Below are 20383 nucleotides of genomic sequence, written 5' to 3'. Positions count from 1 at the left end.
GCTTGAGGAGGACATGCCAACGTCCTGCCATGCAAGCCATGTTAATTATGATAATAGGCAGATTTTAATAAGCCAGTCCCTAGCTCCTGCACTTTCACCTGTAACACACACGCATTTCCAAGGCCAGGAGATATCAGAAATACCTGCCAGTCATCTAATGGTCTAAACGCCAGTGGCACAAAACCCATGTCAGAGTGTTTGTCACACCCTGTATCCCTTTGAATTTTTCTAGTAAAAAAAAATAATAATCAGGTGAAAGAAAACTCCTCCTCTGTAAACCCCCATCTAGTCACAGCAATGAAACCAGTGTCTCAGCACAGGCGGCAGTAGTGGAGGAAACAAGAGGGCAAGAGAAGGGAGATGAGAGGATGGTAAATCATCTTCTGAGACGACAGGACTGGGGAGCTCCTGGATTCCTGGCTGCGCAGTTCTGGCAGCTGACGCTACTCTTCCTCCAATGCCCTGGCAGAGAGTCCAGCAGCAGTGCCATGCGCCCCAAACATCTGCCATCCAGCCCGTTGAAGTGCGTCTGTGCTGAACACTGGAGCCTGGAAGGTGAGGAGGACAAGGAGGACCCTGACGGATCAGCTAAGACTTCAGCTCCCGGTCGGGTTTCATGCTGAAGGGCTCCAGCCTCTCGCTCTCCGGCAGCATGCTGTTCAGCCGCTCCATCAGCGGGATCGTCTGGTCAATGCCCATCTGTATACGGCGGAGGATGGCAGACATCTCATTCACCTTCTGGATCTGCTCCGCATACTTGGCATACTTCTTCTGGCGCTCCTGCATGAAGCCGTAAAGGGTTTCCACGGAGCAGTCCATCTGTTTAAAAACAACAAGCAGAGCGAGGCGCATTAGGCCAACTGTTAGTACAGGCCCTCCTGCGAAGTGTCTTTCCTAAAAGCAACTGAGAAGAACCTTAGGTACCCCGCTGGAGATACCAGCCAGGTTGAAAGGAGTTCCTCTGTGGGTACATAACGAGTTTGTTGTGAAATGGGATAATTCATAGCTGTATACTGGGGAAGACATATGACAACCTCAGGTCTACAACCAAACACTGAGAAAATTCTGTATTTACAGGGCTGAAAGCCAACAGGCACTGCCAGGGATTTCCCAAATAAACCATCTGCATATCCTCCAAGTTATCCAAACCCAGGGAACTCATAGCCTCTGCCTACACCCGTAGTATATTTTCAGTGGAGACTGTTCCTTTGCAAGTGTTAAGCTCTACTATACTTGCCAGACCTAATTTCATCAGCTTAGCCAGGCTACCCTGCAACTAAGCCGTGGCTGTTATTACCATCATCACCTGGAAAACTCCTGCCTTGAGAGAGAACCACAATGGATTACTAGCATCCCTAATTTCCCTGAATGCTAAAAATAGAAATGTTATGAGTGACCCCAGGAGAGACATTAAGTAAATCAGCCATGCAATTAAACACAGTAAGTACCCAAACATGGCTGGAGCACGGTGACAATGACAGGAACTGCAGTGCTATTCCTGCCATTGAGTGACGAAGGTAGCCTTTATAATTCACAGCCCAACTTTCTCTTCAGCCAGACCTGCAAACCCCAGGCAGGATAGCACTGTATGTGCATGAGCCGGACTGTTTCAGCTGTTTTACACATGGTAAGACATACTATGTATTCAGAGAGCTCGGTAACAGGCCTGCTCTAAGCCCTCAAGCGTACACCTGAAGTTTTGAATGCTCCGGTTCACAGTAGCTGTGCTCGACAACCATGGTTATTCCAGAACGGTGACTCTTCAAACGAGCAGTGAGCACGCACCCTGCAAACACACTCTGTCCCCATGGAAAGCCGTCCCCTCGCCTGGGACTTGGTGCTTTCCCATAGTAGCTGCCGAGTGAAGGGCAGGAGTGGACACACACACTGACCAGTTTTAGCCAACTGCTGCCTCTTACCACTGTTTTTTCTGAACCTCTGCCATCTAATTACCCCCAGAGGAAGGAGGTCACAGCTTGTGATGAAGCAGCCTCAGGTAATCAGTGCTGAGAACTCATGGTCTACCAGGTTCAAACAACATCCCTCACTGTGACAGAGTCAACCCATTTGGTGGAGGACAGCAACTGTACCTGTTACCAAAGACAACACCAGTTTATCAGTGCAGTGCTAAAAACCGAGCTGTGCTGACCAGATCTCACTTCATACTTAATCAGCAAGTGTAATCCTGACCCAGTATGCAGTGGTGCAGGGCTGCAGAGGAGAGCCTGCAGCAAGGGGAGGACTGGGTGGAAACGATGCAAAGCTGGAAGGGGCATCCCGCACTGAGGAGGAAAGTCCCACCAGGCAGAGCACTGCCATCCCACTGGCGGCAGCAGGGTTTAGCACTGGGGGAAAAGCTGGGGGAGCTGTGTTTGCTGACAAATGTCCCTTTCAAGCCCTGGGGAAGAGGTCGAGTCAAAAACAGTCAGGCAAGAAAATACTTCATTGAGAAACCTAAGTTACAAACAGCATTGAAAACAAACACACAAGTTTCCGCTCAACTGTCATGGGGATTTAGGAAGCATTTTTTGCTGCCTATCACCTCCATCAGAGCTGGATACAGCACCAATTAACCTCTTATTTCGTCTGTACTTTCTAGTGCTCTCAGGCTGAATTCTTCCTCTTTGCCTCTGTGCTTTCCTGTGAATTCCTCCCTCCATGCTTTCACGCACGGGACAAAACAAAAACCAGCAGAGCAGGAAACTCCAAATAGAGTGGAAACAATTTAAGCCTATACAGGGGTTTCTATTAAAACCCCAGCTTAATAATTTAGTCGCTTGGTGCTAGCTCTGTAAATTGGAGTGTGTAAAAAGCAGACCACCACCAGGTCTGTACAGGATGGAAACAAATTCAATCCAGCGCCTAAAAACATCCTACCTAATGAGAGACAGTAGTGTGGAGTGGCAGCCAGTAGGAAATGTGCCAAAAGCCAGCACGCCTCTCTAAACTGAGCAGCATGGGGACCCAGGCAGAAACCTCCTCTGGTGTTGAAGTTCTCCTCCACAGGCAGGTTCTCCACATGGCCTCAGCTCAATAGGCAAAGCTCACCCCTACCAAGCTCTGAAACAAAAAGGTATGAAGGCCCCCTTTTCTCTCCATTCCAATAATTTCCATCAGTTGACTCTTTGGCTCCTTGTGTAAATACCAGTAATATCCACTTACTGAAGGGGAAGCTGAAGCTGACCTGCAAAAGGAGGAAGAAATGCAGAGTGGCCTTCCAAGTTCTCAGCTACGTCTGGACACATTCACAATGGCTATAAAAAAAGCTGCCTCACAAAACAGAGAAATGGTGGAAGTGAGCGCTTCCTATGGCTTCCCTATACCTAGCGTTCAAGTTTGCCAGCTGTAGGAGGCCACGGCAGCTGCATAGCCAGAGACATGACAAGAAAGACTGAAGCTGAGTAACTGTGAGGAAAGGTCAACTTTTACTCAGTCTGAACCTGGTGTTTTTAACTAAAAAATTAAAAAACCCTTCATGTTAACTCCTGTATAGAAATGCCAATGCCTCTTTGCAGCTTTCCTTGAAGCAGGCCTAAATACACATTTACATCCTTCCTGCCTTCTCCCCTCCAAGTGAGCTCCAGTGCCAGACCTTGTGCTTTTACCTCTCCTGGCATGCAGTCTCATTCCTCTGGCACTCAGACAGGGCCTTCAGCTGCAGGACCCAGAGGGTCAGTGCTATTTACCCACCACAGAGACTAAAACTGTCCTATAGGAATCTGCAGTGAACAGGGAATGCACATAAGAATCCGCTTAATTCCCATCTATTTAATTCCATGCAGTAGCAATAAAAAACACCCAGAGAAGGGGAGCTTAGGCAGAGTCTGCTCCCTTGCCTACAGCCAAGGAAGCCCGTGACTTTTTGAGACACCCTCAAGAGTCAGACAAGTGAATATGCCTCACCTGAGCAGCTTGCCATCAACTCGCACCTCCCTGACTTGAGGCCCTGCCATGTTCTCTTCTGGAAAACACTCAGGTCTCAGCCTTCTTGCCCACCCCCAGCTGAGCAGCTCTCTGGGAATCCCAGCAGCTCTTCCACTGCCCTATAACCATCTGCAAGTGTTTATTTGAGCCATTGTTTCTGCTTTTCTTGCTTCCAGCTTCCTACTAATGTCAGGCCACCACAGTTGCACACAACTCCCCCATCAGCAGACCACCACCCTGTACACATAAACCATGACAGATGTGGAGCTGCGCTGTCACCAACCTCTGAATGACTTCACCATCACCAATTTCTCCTTCAAACATCACCACTGAGTAAGCTATCATCATCCCTAACTTACAGGTACAGAAGAGTTCAGAGAGTTGAAAGACCTGACCTGAAACCTGTTAAGAACAAAAGCAGAGGGCAGAGCCCAGAGCGCAAGGTCAGGGTCCTAATTCTCATCAAAGTAAGAGATTCAGCCCAGCCTGATCTTGAGGAAAGACGACATGTTCTCAGTGATGGGGTAAGACCTCCCAGTGCACACTTTATTTCCTTCCAAAAATAAATCCTTTTAAAGCAGCAAACCCAAGGCTGGACATGCTCAGAGGAGAAGACAAGATATTTTCCCCTTCTAACATCAAAAAGGATGGAAGAGTTTTTTCAGCTTTGCTTCTATGAGCATAGTATCATAAAAACAGTCAAGCCTAAAACTCACCTTTCAGCCTGGCACACTTTTTTCATACAGTCAGTGACATTCAGAATTTGGGTCTGTTCCTGTTTCAATGCTCATGACTCTTTCATAGATCAACAGCAGCAGGACACTAATTTATGTCTCAGCTTCACATTTTAAACATTAAATGATATCTACTGGTCTTCAAATGAAAACAGATTCATAATTACTTCCTACAACAGTGCAAGATGGCTATTCCCTCACCTAAAAGGGCCCCAGCGCAGCCCCTCCTGCTACACCATTCCATGGTCAACCAGTAAGGGCTTGCAGACTCTCCTCTGCATTACACAGGCCCATTTGATGAAATGCAAAAACAACTGAGGGTACTTTGAGACATCTTGCACACCACAAATTCTTGCATTCATTTAAAAATTCTTCTTGGCCCACACTGCCAAGCAGAATAAAGACATTAATTTAGCCCACAAAAAGACTGAGGTCAGCACTGGACGCTGCCCAGTTCTTTTCTACAGACCACACTGAAAACAAACCAGTCAGTGCTCTGTATATACCTCTTACCTGGTATGGTTTTGTAGCATCTCTGTCATGGGCACGTAAGTGTCCTGAGCTCTCAGAAACAGGTTACATCTCATTAGTTCAGTGACTGAGACTGAAAACTGCAGCTAGACATCCCTCCCTTGGTTGCAGAACATACAAATGCAATCAGAAGTTCATTACACTTGGAATCAAACTGCTAGAGAGGCACTGCTGACATTTGTAACAAAACAAATACACAACACAACATAAGAGGAAGCTCTGTCATTCCCAGCTTCTCCACTCCCTCCTTAAAATGCTAATAGGCAAGATGATGTTTTGTTTCCCCTCACTCAGCAACAGACTTCAAGAGCTCGGCTAGACATCCATTTGCCCTGTGTCCCTCTGCCCTAACGATTTTGCTGTCAGCTCGCATCCCCTATGGCTGCCACTCAAAAAACCACAGCAATTAAGGCACAATCCTTATTCCAGAAAGTTCACTTGCTAGAACAGCACTCCAAGCACAAGCAGCCGTTCCCTTTATGTTGTCAGGTGCCTGGCTGGGGTTAAATGGAGTCCTTCCTGCAGCTGCACAAAAACCACATCAGAAAGTGACAGGCAGGAACATGACTGCATGGAATATTAGTCACGATGTACTGGTGTGAAAATACTTTTCAATCAACGCACTTAAAACTCAAGACAGCTCCTCCTTCTGTACTGCTTCAAAACAAATGTGCTCAATGAATGGGGTGGTTTTTTTTGTTTTTTTTGCTCTTCCCCTCTCTCTTTGATAGTATCACGCAAAGTTAGCACAATAGGTTGTGATGACTTCCTGATGATGGGAACATCCTCTGTTTCTCCAACTCATCCCACACACTGGTAAGTGATAAACTCATTGGGTAGCATCTTTGCCAGTGTCGGAAACAGAGATGCCCAGCCAAGGATCCCACATCCTTCTCTTCAGCATCAGTCAAGAGTACAGCTCTCATGAGTACCCTTCCTCTGCGCAACCGCCAGGGAAACAATTATAATTTGTGTTTTGCATATCACATCCAAGACTGAATCCCAAGCTAAAATGTTCCTTTTGCTCCCTCTGTAACTTGTCATTGCTGTAAACAACTGACAAGGGTTATTCTGTCTAAGCATTACATAGATAACAGTCAAGTTGGAGAATGAAGAATAACCATTTCAACTGGCTTTAACATTGAGTTTTAGTAACATTAATAGGTACATCAGGGCCCTTGCTTCAAAAGTTCTGCAGCTAAATCCATACCTGGTCCCTTAGAGCTATAGTAGATAGATGCTACCATAAGATAGGCTGCTGTGCTTTAACATCAAGATTTAATTATTTTGGGAGGCCCTGGGTTGCCAAAAAAAAAAAAAAAAAAAAAAAAAAATCAAAAAAAACAATGAACTACAAACAAACAACTAAATCAGAACTCAGGGGAATTAGAAGGTTCATTCTTGAAATTAGCTCTTCCACCTTGATCTTTTCCTGCATATTGTATTATTGGACAGGATACATTTGTCGCTACCGTGCAGTCTGACCTCCGCAGCCCATGTCTCCCTCACAGCTCGGACTCGAGACTTCCCTGCTTGAGAGCTACCAGCACCCCTCTGCCAACTGGCAGTCCCCCAAGTTTAAGTTATGACTGCTATCACTGACTGTTGCTAAATAAAGTCCTAAGGCTATGGTTAAAACAATAACTACCTCTCGCCCAGCACTAATGAGCCTGTAGACTTCCAAGAGCTTAAAAGGCAGGGCCCCACTTCACAGAGGTGAGAGAAGATGGACAGCAAAGCCTGACAACCAGCAGCCATCTGGAATCTGGTGCTGTAGATACCATAGCCAGCTCTCCAGCTTGGATACATCTCATGTCACCAGGCCTGTTCTACTGGACTTTCTTTACTTCATTTCCCTCAACACCACAGGTACTTATCATCTTTCTCTCTCAAAACAGCTAAACCACAACATAAGCAAGTGAAACTCAGGGAACAGTTTCACATTACACCAAATCTAACGCAACCTCAGGCTGCAAAGCAGCAGTCCCACCTTCCTCCTTCGAATTAGCTGCACGATCATGGACTCAGTTCTGCAGTTCTGCACGTAAGTTGACGGGGGACACCAAAACAAGTTTGGTCTTCCCAGGCTCTCTCTTCTTCAGTGGCTTGGCCTTCTACCCCATCAGCTTGCCTGACTGACCTGTCAGCCTAACAGTCACAGAAGTGGCAGGACCACCGCATGAAGAGAAGCACCATCTCTCCCACTGCACGTGTTCCTGGATCCTAACTCAGTGTTTGCTGTGGCTGTGTCAGATCTTAGGGGGCAAATAATTACCTAATTTTATCCGTAAGGTTTCTAAACTGTCACCAAGGAAAGGTTATAGTAATTTCTAGCGTACTGACTTTAACTAGTAAGAACTGGTTTTTAGAGCTTTCAATTGCTGCTTTCATGGAATAATCTATACCCATCTAAAAAGTCATCCCTAAACCTTAATCATGACTAAAAAAATGATGTTACATTCAAAGCATCAGTAATGCTTCCACACCCCTCCTAAATGACAAAGTTTAAGAAAAAATATATCACAAAAAAGCACAGAGACAATACATAAGATTAATGAACTCGTGTGTGCAATGTCCTCACAAAACCTTTCTTTCATGGAGTCTAGCTCCACAGAAATTAGTAAGAAACTCCTACTCTGTATTTAATTAACTGTTCCTGGAGAAAGAAAAATCTGTATCTCTTACAGACTGATCTGTTACCTAAATGATAACTTGCACAACTCTTACTTCAGGCTACCTAATAATTCTACTACGAAACATAGCCTTCAATTTCCTCATTTCCTGATCTGACACTGCAGCTGTATTACTCATTCAGAAGACTCCTATATCCAGCCAGAGCTTGAATATTATAGGACAACAGCACTTGTAAATGTTATCTACCCTTAGGCTTTTATTTTATCATAAATTTGAGTTCCATACTTTCAACATGTCAGAATGACTAGTTTTAAGCAACTTGTTTTCTATCAAAAATAAGTTTTTATTTGAAAAAGAGATGACTACTATCACTAGTGAGGTGTTTCTCAGAAAACATTTCTTATTTCAGAGTGAAAAGGTGCTATCTAGCCAGCATCATTACATTTGTAAGCCATCTGATCCAATGATCCTTTTCTCAGCTTCACACTTTGGACCTGAAAGCCATAGGTCTTCTCTTCCAGATGTCCTACAGAAGGTCTTCCAAAATTTTTCAAAGGGAATTAATACTACCTTTGCCATATTTATTCAGGGTTAGACATACTAGAAGAAAGTGTTTTCTAGAAGAAAAAAAAAAACAATTTAAGAAGAAAAACCTCTTAAATCTGTTCTGAGAGAATGCAAAGGAGCTGAGTTTTAACCATCTCCTGGTTTGTAAAGCAGTAGAAAGATTACCTAAGACTCCCTCTTTTTTATTGTCTGGGGAATTGCAGACAAAGATGGGTTGAAGCTCCCTGCCACACTTACACAGCCAGTCCAACACATCTGGTTGCACCAAACCTACTTCCCATGTGCTGTACAGATGTCTCATATACATGCAAGAAAGCTGAAGCATGAGATGTGTAGGAGCACAAGCCCAGCAGTCAGAAATTGAGGATTTCTGTACATCTGACAGTGCAGATGAAGCTTTTGCTCTTTCCCCGACAGCCACAGTTCTCATATGAAAGTCCACGCAATAACTTCTCACCCGGAAAACTCAAAGGTATAACAAAGGTATAACAGCTATAACAATGTTAGCCACTGGTAATCTGAAAAATTTCTTAAAGATCATTTTAAAGCTCTACATCAGCTTTTTCATGTTCAAACAGAACATGAAATGACCAAGCACATCCTAGTGATGATGAGAAGGGGAGGATCTACTCCTTCATTCACAAAACAGCTGCTTTTAAGACTGACTCCACCACACTTCCACAGTGCTGAAGCTCAAATGTCACAGCACTTTTCTGGAGTCACAACATCTGATAGTAAGTTTCTGGCTGCAGGAAAGCCTCAAGGAAATCTTGAGCACTGTTGATCATTTCCACAGCAAGCTCTTCTGAGGCTACAGACTATTGTTCAAAATATGATAATGAGTTACATACCATCACCAATGACCAACAATTCAGACAAAAGTTCAACGAGTGAGCAGTGGTAACTCTAAAAAATCACCCTGAGAATTAATTTTTATTGTGTTGAGCTGCAGTGGCCTCAGGTTTCACAGAGGGCTCAGTATTTCTCTCTCCTTATGTCTACAAATGGATCTCTAGAACAAATTGATCAAAAGCAAGAAGGCATTTGAAAATTTACAGTATTGCCTGGAAGGAGAACTTACGATTGAGAAGTAGTTCATCTTCAGTTCCCATGCAGCTTAGGTCAGGCATAAGCAAGAATTAATGCTATGGAGTGGATTAAGCAGAAGGAAAGACTATGACCCAATAATCCTTTCTGATCTTAAAAACTCTTATAAATTCCTTGCCATATACTGCTTTTATGTGGATTTGTTTTACAGCAACTACCTAAGCACCTTTTTCAGCTGAAATTCATCTATGTTGAGATTTTATCTTTTAGATAATTTGCCAGTCCCAGCAATAGTTCTTCAAATGCATCACTTTCTGTTCTGGTAAGTAATAAATAAATAAATAATCAATCTTATTTCTTGTCTACCACACCACAGTTCAGCACAGCTCATACACTTGATTACAGGGTATTCGCTATACTATAGTTCAGCGTTTTATCCAGGTCTTCCAGAGGTAGATGGTACATCAAGTCAGGAACAACACCCACACAAATTAATTACTAGTAAATGATGTGTTTCATACCTCTACAGCAGTGTTGAAATATTGGCTAATAATGTTCTCATATAGAAACATTCATGCCCCAATGGCACAGAAAAATTAAGGAAACCGTACCCTTCATAAAAAAGCAAGATGAACAGATTACTTGCACTAAGGCTTTGTAATACTTTCAACATGAAGTCATTTCTGCAGATCACATCTGATTGTTATCAGAATGCTAATTATAGGGCTCCTAACACAAGGTCAACCTTGCTCTCCCAGCCTAGCACCTAGCATCTTTAAGCCATCAGTGCAACTCCAAATATTTGCAAATAATACTGGCTAACCAGTCTAAAATGAACATCAAACTGCCGAACAGCTTTGAGCTAACATTCCTGACACCTCCCCCACTCCCTCAATTCTCATTTAGGGTTAACACCTTGAAAATTTCAATTCAACACTGAAACAGGATGTAATTCTTAAGACTGAAAGACTGTAAAGCGACTTTTCCTGTATTGACACAGTCCGGAAGGGAGGGAGAAGACAATTTTCAATCTACATTAACCCCAGACTTACTTAGAACGAAAAATCACACCATGTTCAGTCTTCATTTAACTAAGCCAAACAAGTAAAGCTTCTTCAGTTACTGCCCCAACATTCTCCAATCCCCAGACATACATATAATCCTTCTATTGTACTATTAATTCTCCTTCCTGAACATAATGGGAACTGCACACAGCGTGTCAGACAAAATCAACTCTCAGCCTTGTGCAATACGATCAATACACTCCTATTTCTCATGGGTGTACCTTGTGTGATATGAAGAGTGCAAGTATCAGCCTGGGGTGTATTTCAAATCTTTTTGATGCTCAAATTCAGTATCAGGTCTGCTAACTCTGGAGTGGACTTCAATACTTCTTACTCCTCTTTGAAGATCTACAATGGTGGGACAGCGGGTGGTATTTGGATGTTGTTTGGATTTTTTTCCTGGGAAAACAAGGCTAGAATAAGAAACAACTTTCCTAGTTGAAACAAGCTGTGAGAAAAAACTGAATTCTATTCCTTCTGGTACCTCATAATCATAAACTCCACGCACTTACTCTGATGAAAGTATTAATACAAGCCTTAGCATATTAGACTTCCATTCTTTAGTGTCCATCTCTTGAGCACAGAAGTTCTATAATAATACAAACCTTTCTGACTGCTAGATGTTTATGTTTAATTTTCTAGTCTTCCTTGGAAATTTAGTGGTGGAAAGGATTCCGGTTTTGATCTTTTCTCAAAAGGTCATAAGAAATCACAAGAGAAGGGAACATGCTGGAGCTGATTTCACACATATATTCTAGGAGTGAGGGACTGGTCTTTTTTAATGACACTAAGTAAGGCAGCACATGTTAACGTAACCAATGTCAGGCTGTCACAAGTGCAAACAATCCATCCTCTTGATAACTGCTACATAGCTTCATAAAGTTCATCTACAACAGCGTACTTGCCTATGTGCCTCAGGCATACACAGCAAGACATTCATTCTATGCATTAAAGTAACAATTGTGAAGCTTTTTCAAAAGCCTTTTCCAGTTTTGATGCTGGCTGGTTAAGACATCACCCCACCACTAGAGAATTCAAGCTACTTACGCACAAGGCTGGAGAAAAATGAGCAAAATGAACTCAAGGACATGAATGTAGTTTCCAGCTTAACAACCATGCATGATGGTGCCTGTTAAGATTCCAGTCTTTATAAATAGCACTTCATCACAGAAGAAAGGAGAAAAAGAGCCTGATAAATTGCCACAGTCCTCATCAATCTCATAATTCCAAGATGCTAAAGACTGTATTTAAGGTATCAATTTCTCTACAGAAGACTTTATTCCCTAGCTTCCCTAAAAAAGCATGGCAGCATAGCATTAAATCTGTGGAAACACAACCTGCATTTCAACCCATTTCAACCCCTTTTCCCTATTTCAGAAATACTACACTCCAAGGAATTCTCAGGCCTCTTTCACTGGATTTATTGCTTTCCCTGGATTTATTGCTAATTTAAGTCAATGTACCAAAAGGCTCAATTCTGCTTGCAAGTTAACAGTCTCGTGTACAAAGTCTTTATATGTTGTGTCAAAACTAAACACATCTCCATTTTCACTTTTGCAAGGCTTCATATAACAGGCTTACTTTGGATCTTCTGAGCCCTCCCCTCTAATGGGATGACAGGTAACTTAGCAGTCTGATCCGTATGGGCACATGGACCTTGAAGCAAAGTCCTGAAGTCGAAGAAGCACTTTGGACTTGGTAAGACCATTCATATTTTGCTAGTCTATTTCAGTTTAGTTAGAAGGTGTGTCATTCTCAGGGCATGTCTGCTGAAAACAAGTTTCACAAATAGTTTTGGAAACTCAGCTCTGATACCACCTACAACTAATAGTAATGGCAACAAACATCTAACTCAGCAGAGTACTAAATCAAACAAAAACAAAGACCAGCAAAACACCTCCGAAAGCTTCCTCTTCATTTGAGTCCATTCTTTGAAGAGACACTGGTTAACTGACTGGAGCACAGGATGAACCCTGGACACTCCAATCTTCCCGCCCAGAGAGAGATGAAGCTAAGAAGAGAGTGACTGTGGTGCATCACCCAGTACAAACTACATGTGCTTGGAGTAGATCAGCATCCCAAGTCTAATGATTCTGTGATAACTGTAGCATTGGTTATGGTTACTGGGGCTGTGCACTGCATCAATATGGTCCCCAGCCAGGCAATGGCCTTCTAAGGTTTTTGGCCCAAGATTCATTTATTCCTGGTGATGGAACAGCTCCCCACACTTAGACAGCTTTTCCCTTTATCATCACCTTCAAGGTACTTTGTCCTTTAATTTCCACCAGGGAATGTCAAACCTTTACAGGCTGTCCCTACCACTGCCAGCCCTCTTATCTCTTAACAAGAAGGGTTCAAAGCCACAGGCCCTGCCCATAGCTAACTCACCCTTCCCTTGAGCTGGAACAAAACCATCTTGATGACCTCTGCAGGCCACATTCCCCAGCACACTTTGCCACTAGGTGACAGGTCTCTTCAATAAAACAAACACTCCATGTCACAGAAACAACATAGTTGTGATAAAGGTCAAAGAGTCACAAAGCATTCACAAAAATAAATGGAAATTCCTAAATCCCCAAATTGCTGGGTATGTTTTACTTCACACACGTGGTGACATGAATGGCTGAATAACAGTTTGTGAGTTTGAATACATGGGATAAGCTACAATGTGTTTGTTTATAATGCTGGTGTATAAAAGTCCTTTTCTTATGAGTCTGTCAAATGCAGTAGACTTGTTGCTTATAGAAAACAATTATTTAAACTCCTATCCATAATTTTAAACAGCTGAAACATATTGGGAAACACAATCTGGTTTATGTGTGACTTCAAAAGTTATTTACTTGCCAAATACTAAGGGATGTACTTTTTGACATATTAACTACATACCATACCCATTACGAAGACCTTTTGCAGCAAGCTGGTAAAGGGGGGGGGGGAAGAAAAAAAAAAAAAAAAAAAAAAAAAAAAAAGAAAAAGCCTAACAAATAACAAAAATAAATCCAGACACGTCTTATTCTGGAATATTTGTTCAAAATAATGAGCTATTCCCATAGAGGAATTCACAGGTATGAAACAAGCCATACACTGTAATTTGTTACATGGCAAACCAATTACTGATATTAATGCCTTCCTGGACAAAAGTTGTTTAACTATTAAGAATAGTTAAGAATATAAAGACATGTTTTTTGCATTTGAAAGTGTGTGGGGAGTGTTCCCCATAGGTGTGCGGCAACTTAAGACTGAGTTATTTTAAATTTCATTTTGTATTGTAAAATGTGTTCTGTTTTCAAAATTGTCAAAATTCCTGGGGCAATAAAAGCTACAGATAACACTGCATCAGTATGTTTTTAGAGCAAAGCATAAAAGCCTTCCCAGTAATCCACATCCAAATACATTTTAAGCACAGTTTATCTAGGAGCTACATTTCCCTTTAAAGGTACATGGGATACTTAAGAGTAGCACATCCTCTTTACCACTATTAGAAGTCTAATGAAATTCTGAAGATCTTTTCATTCAAAGCTTCTTTGAAGGAACTTAGACAGCTTTCAGTTTCCCTTCTGCTTTCTTGTAAAGAAGCTATGCCTAAATTTTCAAGACTAGTAATTTTTGGATGCTTAGCTTCAGATAAAGATGCAAATTTTGAGAAGCTTTGCATCTTGCGCATGAAAAATACTCTTTTTTAAAGACACTGAAACTAGACAATTTGAGGCACACAAACTTATAGGCCCTTTCTGAAAATTTAGCTCTGTTCCCTAGCCTTTACTCCTCTGTTTCCCATCCCCTACACCAGATGATTCTCCAAATTCTGTCCCTGCTACCCAAAACAGATAATCTTCCACTGATAAGGACTTCATGTAAAGTAGCTCTCTCCCTGCTTCATTTCCTTCTTTCCCCAAAGTCATACCTAGGACAGTTAGTGTTGGTCAATGTTTGCCTTCAAACTACTCTTGACAGAAACCCTCCATTTTACAGATTGCAGAACTGAGGCAGACACTCCTGCCGAAGACTGCACATACAACTCTCATAAACCCAACAGCAGCTGAAGTAGCTCAGAACTTCCAACTAGTTTTGATGCAGACCTACAGCACTGTCATGGCAAAGACAGATGTGGGATGTGGCAAGTTAAGACCTGTCTACAGCTAGGACCCTAAACTCACCATAGAAACAAAGGAAAAACACTGCAGTCGAGTTGAGCTCATGCTGACAGACACTAAAGATTATTTATTACTATTATTATTTTTACATACAACACCCAAGAATAAGCAGTCTGAAATTGTTTTATCCCTGCTTTTAGCAAGTTGTGGTTCATGCCTGTGATTTTTAGCCTGAAGTATCACAATCTCTGTGATCTGCACATTCTCTGTGATCTGCATCACCAAATCTGTCCCCATCATGAAACATCTGTGGCAAAACCCTCGAGGTACAGGTGTGTGTAAAATCAGTTTAATCTGTTAACCAGCTAGAGTTGCCTTTTATACCCTAGCATTTTAGAGCACATCAACTGGGTTTTAAAAATGCACCTTTTTCCTAGCATACCCAAGCTCACATGGGTCCAACATACCATCAGGACACAAACTAGATCCTGTTCCCACACTCATCTGAATAGAATGCTCCCAGAAGTCAATAATGTGGTGATTCATCCAATAAGCTAGAAATTTTCATCCTACAAGATACCAAAGCGTAGACAAATTACCCAGAAAATGCTGCACACAGGCTTTTTTCTTGAAAACTGTCAAATTTTGCAAGATGCCATAACCCTGGGTTAACACAGACATAAATACCAAATTGCTGTTCTGTTGTTTTTCAAACTGATAAGAAGAAAAAATTAAAAGGAATCCTAAATATTTCAGTGGTCCTCGAATTAATGCAGTATTGCAACATATGGTGAGTCAGCTGCCAAAAATTAATACAAAACATAGTATTTAATACAAAACATAATATTTAATACATAGTGATTATTTTTCCTTTAAAAGATGCAAGCACATCCTTTTTTTTTTTTTTTTTGGAAGTGAAGACAAAGCCTATTGTCATAAAAATCATTCCAAAACCAACACTTCAGGTACAAGTGTTCAAGTTCAACTTGGAATTGTTCAAGGCCAGGTTGGATGGGGCTTTAAGCAACCTGGTCTAGTGGAAGGTGTCCCAGCCCACAGCAGGGGGCTGGAACTAGATGAGCTTTACAGTCCCTTCCAACCCATCCTATGATTCTGTGAAGTAGTTGTAACTGCTGAAGAGAGACAGTTGAGTGAACTACCTTCAATCGCACCTTCAATTCTTTCGCCTACAAGGAAAAGCTTGGGTAAATGTATTTCTTCTCGAGAGAGAGCAGTCACAGCAACCTGGAAGCCACACAGGTTCTACATTTAGGAGCAGACAGGGGTGTAGCCAACACACTGCAAAGAAATTCTGACTAAAGTGGGAAATAGGATGAAGAGCAAAGCTAGACTGTTTTGGTCCCCAAAGTAAAGGAATGCACAGATGGGTCTACTTAGACCTGCAGTAACTACTGTCATGCAATGTTTTTGTTTTCTGGAGGAGCTTATTCTCTTTCCTATTAAGAACCATTTTAATTCAGACTGTGTGCTGATTTACAAACCACCACAGTTAATTATGAGTTACTGAGGACTAGTAAATTTACAACACTACTTCTGAGTTTTGCCAGAAACCAGGAAACTTCTGCTCTGGTCACACAATGAGCAGAAGATATTTGCCCCAAGACAAGGAAAGACTAAAAGAAATCCTACTGTACAGTATGACAGTAGCATACTATACAGTAGGACTATTACTGCACTGAGTACAGTCGGTGACAGTCTGAAAAGTGAACATACCTCAGACAAATGGTAGGAAATCAGGAACTAAAGCTTACTAATGTTTTGTAGGAAAGTTAAAAACAAATTCAATTGATAAGTCTCCTATTGAAAGAAAAACACTTCAACATTTAGAGTGTTAAAGAAAAAGGTAAATAGTGACTACTAAAACAAGGACAGAAGATTTTACTGTCCAGCTCATGCACACATTATGCTTTTCACAAAACACTTCATTTTGTCTTTCATTTTTACCCTTTACCAACAGTCAAAACTTTGTCTACAAGGCAAAGTTAAATCATTGCTGACAAATGGGGGTAGCCAAATGTGATTTCCTTCGTCTACACTTGCAAAGAGAGACATACCCTGCTGTAGTTCAGCTGCACCCCTTGTTGTCAACAACTGTCAGCAGCAGTTCAATTTAGTGCACCAAGGAGAGCCCAACCAATTTGGAAAGAATGATCCCACCCAGCTCCTCCAGAACACACACGCAGAACAGCCAATGCAAGAAAAACACTGAAAAATTATTAGGAAAATGAACAGTAAAAACCCACCAGATCTGGCAGAGGGATTGGAAGCATCTGAAATTGCTTAAGTGTTGTGACCAAAAAAAAAACACCCCATGTCCCAACTGACTTGTCAGTTGCCCGTGTTACAGAGTTGCCCATTTCTCCTTCACTTTGTCAGAAAGAAGTCTGTTATAAAGACAACAGTGGCAACACCAGTACACCATTTTATTTATTTTACAAGAAAAAAGAAACCCAAAAAAATAAGCCTTATGAACTAGAAGAAAATACCACCATAGCTTATTTGAAAGGGACTCTGACACTTGACCTATAGAAGGCAAATCCCACTAATGCCGATTGCACTGGTGGCATCTACTGTGACTTTAAATCATGTTAATATCCCTTCTCACACTTTAACACCCAAAAGAATTACAGTCTGCTTGGATTAATGCAGTACACTGTCATTAGGCTGGCAGTTAAATCCCATTTCTGAGACTGTGTGATCTGAGTCACCAACATCTGCAAATATCTTCACATCTTGTGTAATAGCTGGCCTCAGATCTTGATACACCAAAGTAAAAAGGCCTTTTTAATGGCTCCCACGTTAGTTTGGACTTAAAACTTCATGATGACAGCAGCTTCTCAAAACAGCCCATGAATCAAATTTATTATCCAGTTTGTCATGTGGGATTTTCTTAAGTCTAAGCCAATAGTGCAACAACAAATCAAGGTCATTGCTTATACTGCATGAATAAAAATTAACCACCTGTTCAAAAAATTTTCTTCTGACATTGAAAGGTATTTGGTCTGGACTTTTGATACATGCAACATTTACCAGTTCTTTCATACAACTGGGAGTATGTGAAAAAAACCTCTTGAATGGCATCTCCTCTTCAACTAGTCTGTTCTGACTTTTAAAAAAAACAAAACCACCACCACCACCAAACACAACTAAAAACCACCAAGAAACACAAAAACCCCACAAAGCTGTCAGCCATCTTACTGCTTCCAACATCAGTAGTTACACATGAGAAAGACAATCCAATTGCAGGATGCTCACTCCAGGAATTAATTTCCTCCCCAGCAGTTTTATTGAATATTTAAGCAGATGAGTGATTTTTCAGAGGATGGTTTAGTGGTAAAAACAGCAGCACAGGAAGATCTTTTTGCCATACAGATCATAGAATAGTTAGGGTTCAAAAGGACCTTAAGATCTTCTAGTTCCAACCCCCCTGCCACAGGCAGGGACACCTCGCACTAAACCATGTTGCCCAAGGTTCTGTCCAACCTGGCCTTGAACACCTCCAGGGTTGGAGCATTCACAACTTCCTTGGGCAACCTATTCCAGTGCCTCACCACCCTCACTGTAAAGAACTTCTTCCTTATATCTAACCTAAACTTCCCCTGTTTAAGTTTGAAGCCATTATCCCTTGTCCTACCACTACAGTCCCTAATGAAGAGTCCCTCCCCAACATCCTTGTAAGCCCCCTTCCGATACTGGAAGGCTGTTATGAGGTCTCCATGCAGCTTCTCTTCTCCAGGCTGAAAAGCCGCAACTTCCTCAGCCTGTCTTCATATGGGAGGTGCTCCAGCCCTGGCACAAGTCCAGTCAAGGGCCACGGAGATGATTAAGGCACTAGAGATCTGTCACAAAGGGAAAGGCTGAGAGAGCTGACTCTGTTCAGCTTTGAAAAGAGAAGGCTCAGTGAGGAATCTGATCTGATGGGAGGCAGTAAAGGTTACCCAGAGAGGCTGCAAAGTCTCCATCCCTGGAGATACTCAAAGCACAACCAGACAGGCTCCTGGGCAACCCACTCTTGCTGACTCTGCTTTGAACAGCAGAATTGGACTACACAGTCTCAGAGAAGAGACACCACGTTACGGGCTTTTAAAACAAGTCTAGCTTTACAAATACATTCAAGAGTCATGGAAGATGTTAAGATAACCATTTCTTTCCTTAAATTAAAGCCTAACCATGAGGCATAATAAGATGTATGCTATACAGACCTAAATAAGGAATGCTACCTTTTAAAGTTCCAATAATCTTTTACTTCTTCAACAATTGCTTGAAGTACTAGGCATACCAGAGGAACTGCTCCTGTTTATGGCCAGGAATCATGGGGCCATAACCAATAAACACACCAGCTAACAGTAACCACAATGAAAGCCAGAAAACTTTGCTTGAAGTGCACACCTACAGTTTCTCTAAAGGGTGTACTCTGATGTACTGCAAGTGACCCACAGACATCTACAGCAAGCACCTGCATGCATAGCACAAGATGGACAAGCTGATGCCCCAAGCCCTTCCCCACCAGAGGCAGGCATGCTGCAGGCAGTACCTCCTTGATCCGCTTCACAAGCGCATTCTGATCAAAGGCAACCGCTTCTGCACACTGGTGAAGATGATCCTGGTACCGGAGACACAGCTGCAGCACCTGCTGGGGGTCCAGCTTTTCCAGTTTGGTGTTGGTCGGAGAGGTCTGCCCACTGAGGAGTCCTACAAGGCAAGGGAAGGACCAGAGTTAATCTGACACTTCATGTAACCAGTTCAGCTGCAAGCCAGGAGGCATAAGAACAAACCCAGAAGATAGTTTTTCATTACCCCTTATGAAGTTAATTCAGGGTCTTAGGCTGCTGAATGGACTTTAGGAATGTAACAGTCCAGTGAAGGCTTAAAGTGGGAAGGGCACGGATTGAAGATCTATGGATGTTTAGGATTTACAGCAGTGCAAACACCCGTTTGCCATACAGCTTAGCCCTCCTTGACAGAACTTAAACACAGAATCTAAATGCAGGTCCATGACACTTGGTCTTCAGCAAGTCCTGTTTCTTTTCCTTCACAAACAATCCTAACCTGTGAAAAATGAACCTGCTCATTTATGTATGCCAGAAGGGGAAGGAGTTGAGATCTGCATTCCAGTATGGGCATGGAACTCAAACTATTTTCACTAGAATCATGCGGTCAAAACCAAAGCCCTAAAAATTCACTGATCCCCAAACCAAACCTGAATGAAAAAATAACCCACCTAAGTTAAATTAGTAGAGGTGAAATGGCCGTGTTCTGCCTACATTGCCTTTTTTAAAAACTTGGAACACTTTCATCTGCAAAGATTTTTCTTTACTATCTCAAAGACTAGCAATACACTTTTTTATACTTTTTTTCAGAATAAAGGTACTTTACCTACTTGCATGACCAGGTTTCACAAAAAGCTCATCAAAAAATTAAAAGGCATTAGACTTGAGACATAGGTACTATCCAGAGCAGCAGAACTGTCCAGAGAAATTTCTCCTGCCCATTGTTTGTTGCTTTCATAGAGCGACTTGAGAACCTTTGCTGAGCTCAAGCATATGTGTGCCATACTGACCACATTGCCCACGGCTGCTGGAAAAAAATAGGCTAAACTCTTAAGGCCATCCTGGGTTTTTTGCTATTTCGTTTACTTACTTTCTTTTCATTTTCCTTCAGCATTAGCACAACTTTTTTCTTGCTGGGACACCATCTGTGACAAACAGCACATACACACAATCTGCTTTTCCCAAAACATCCGTCAAGCTATGTAAACTGAATTCAG

The 20383-nt window shown here is 42.1% G+C and overlaps 1 protein-coding gene across 1 annotated transcript; it reads right to left on the bottom strand.

The window, feature by feature from the left end:
- Positions 1–588: 588 nt before the first annotated feature.
- LOH12CR1 (loss of heterozygosity, 12, chromosomal region 1) lies at positions 589–19308 on the bottom strand (the record flags this gene model as incomplete). The annotated part of the gene is made up of 2 exons (XM_010010813.1): positions 589–819; positions 19151–19308. Coding segments are annotated over 2 exons (389 nt in total), but the record flags the coding sequence as incomplete, so codon positions are not given.
- Positions 19309–20383: the final 1075 nt, after the last annotated feature.

The sequence above is a fragment of the Nestor notabilis genome, unplaced genomic scaffold, assembly GCF_000696875.1.
Source record: "Nestor notabilis isolate BGI_N333 unplaced genomic scaffold, ASM69687v1 scaffold15123, whole genome shotgun sequence".
NCBI classification, from domain to species: domain Eukaryota; kingdom Metazoa; phylum Chordata; class Aves; order Psittaciformes; family Psittacidae; genus Nestor; species Nestor notabilis.
This window is presented reverse-complemented; position numbering and strand designations above follow the sequence as displayed.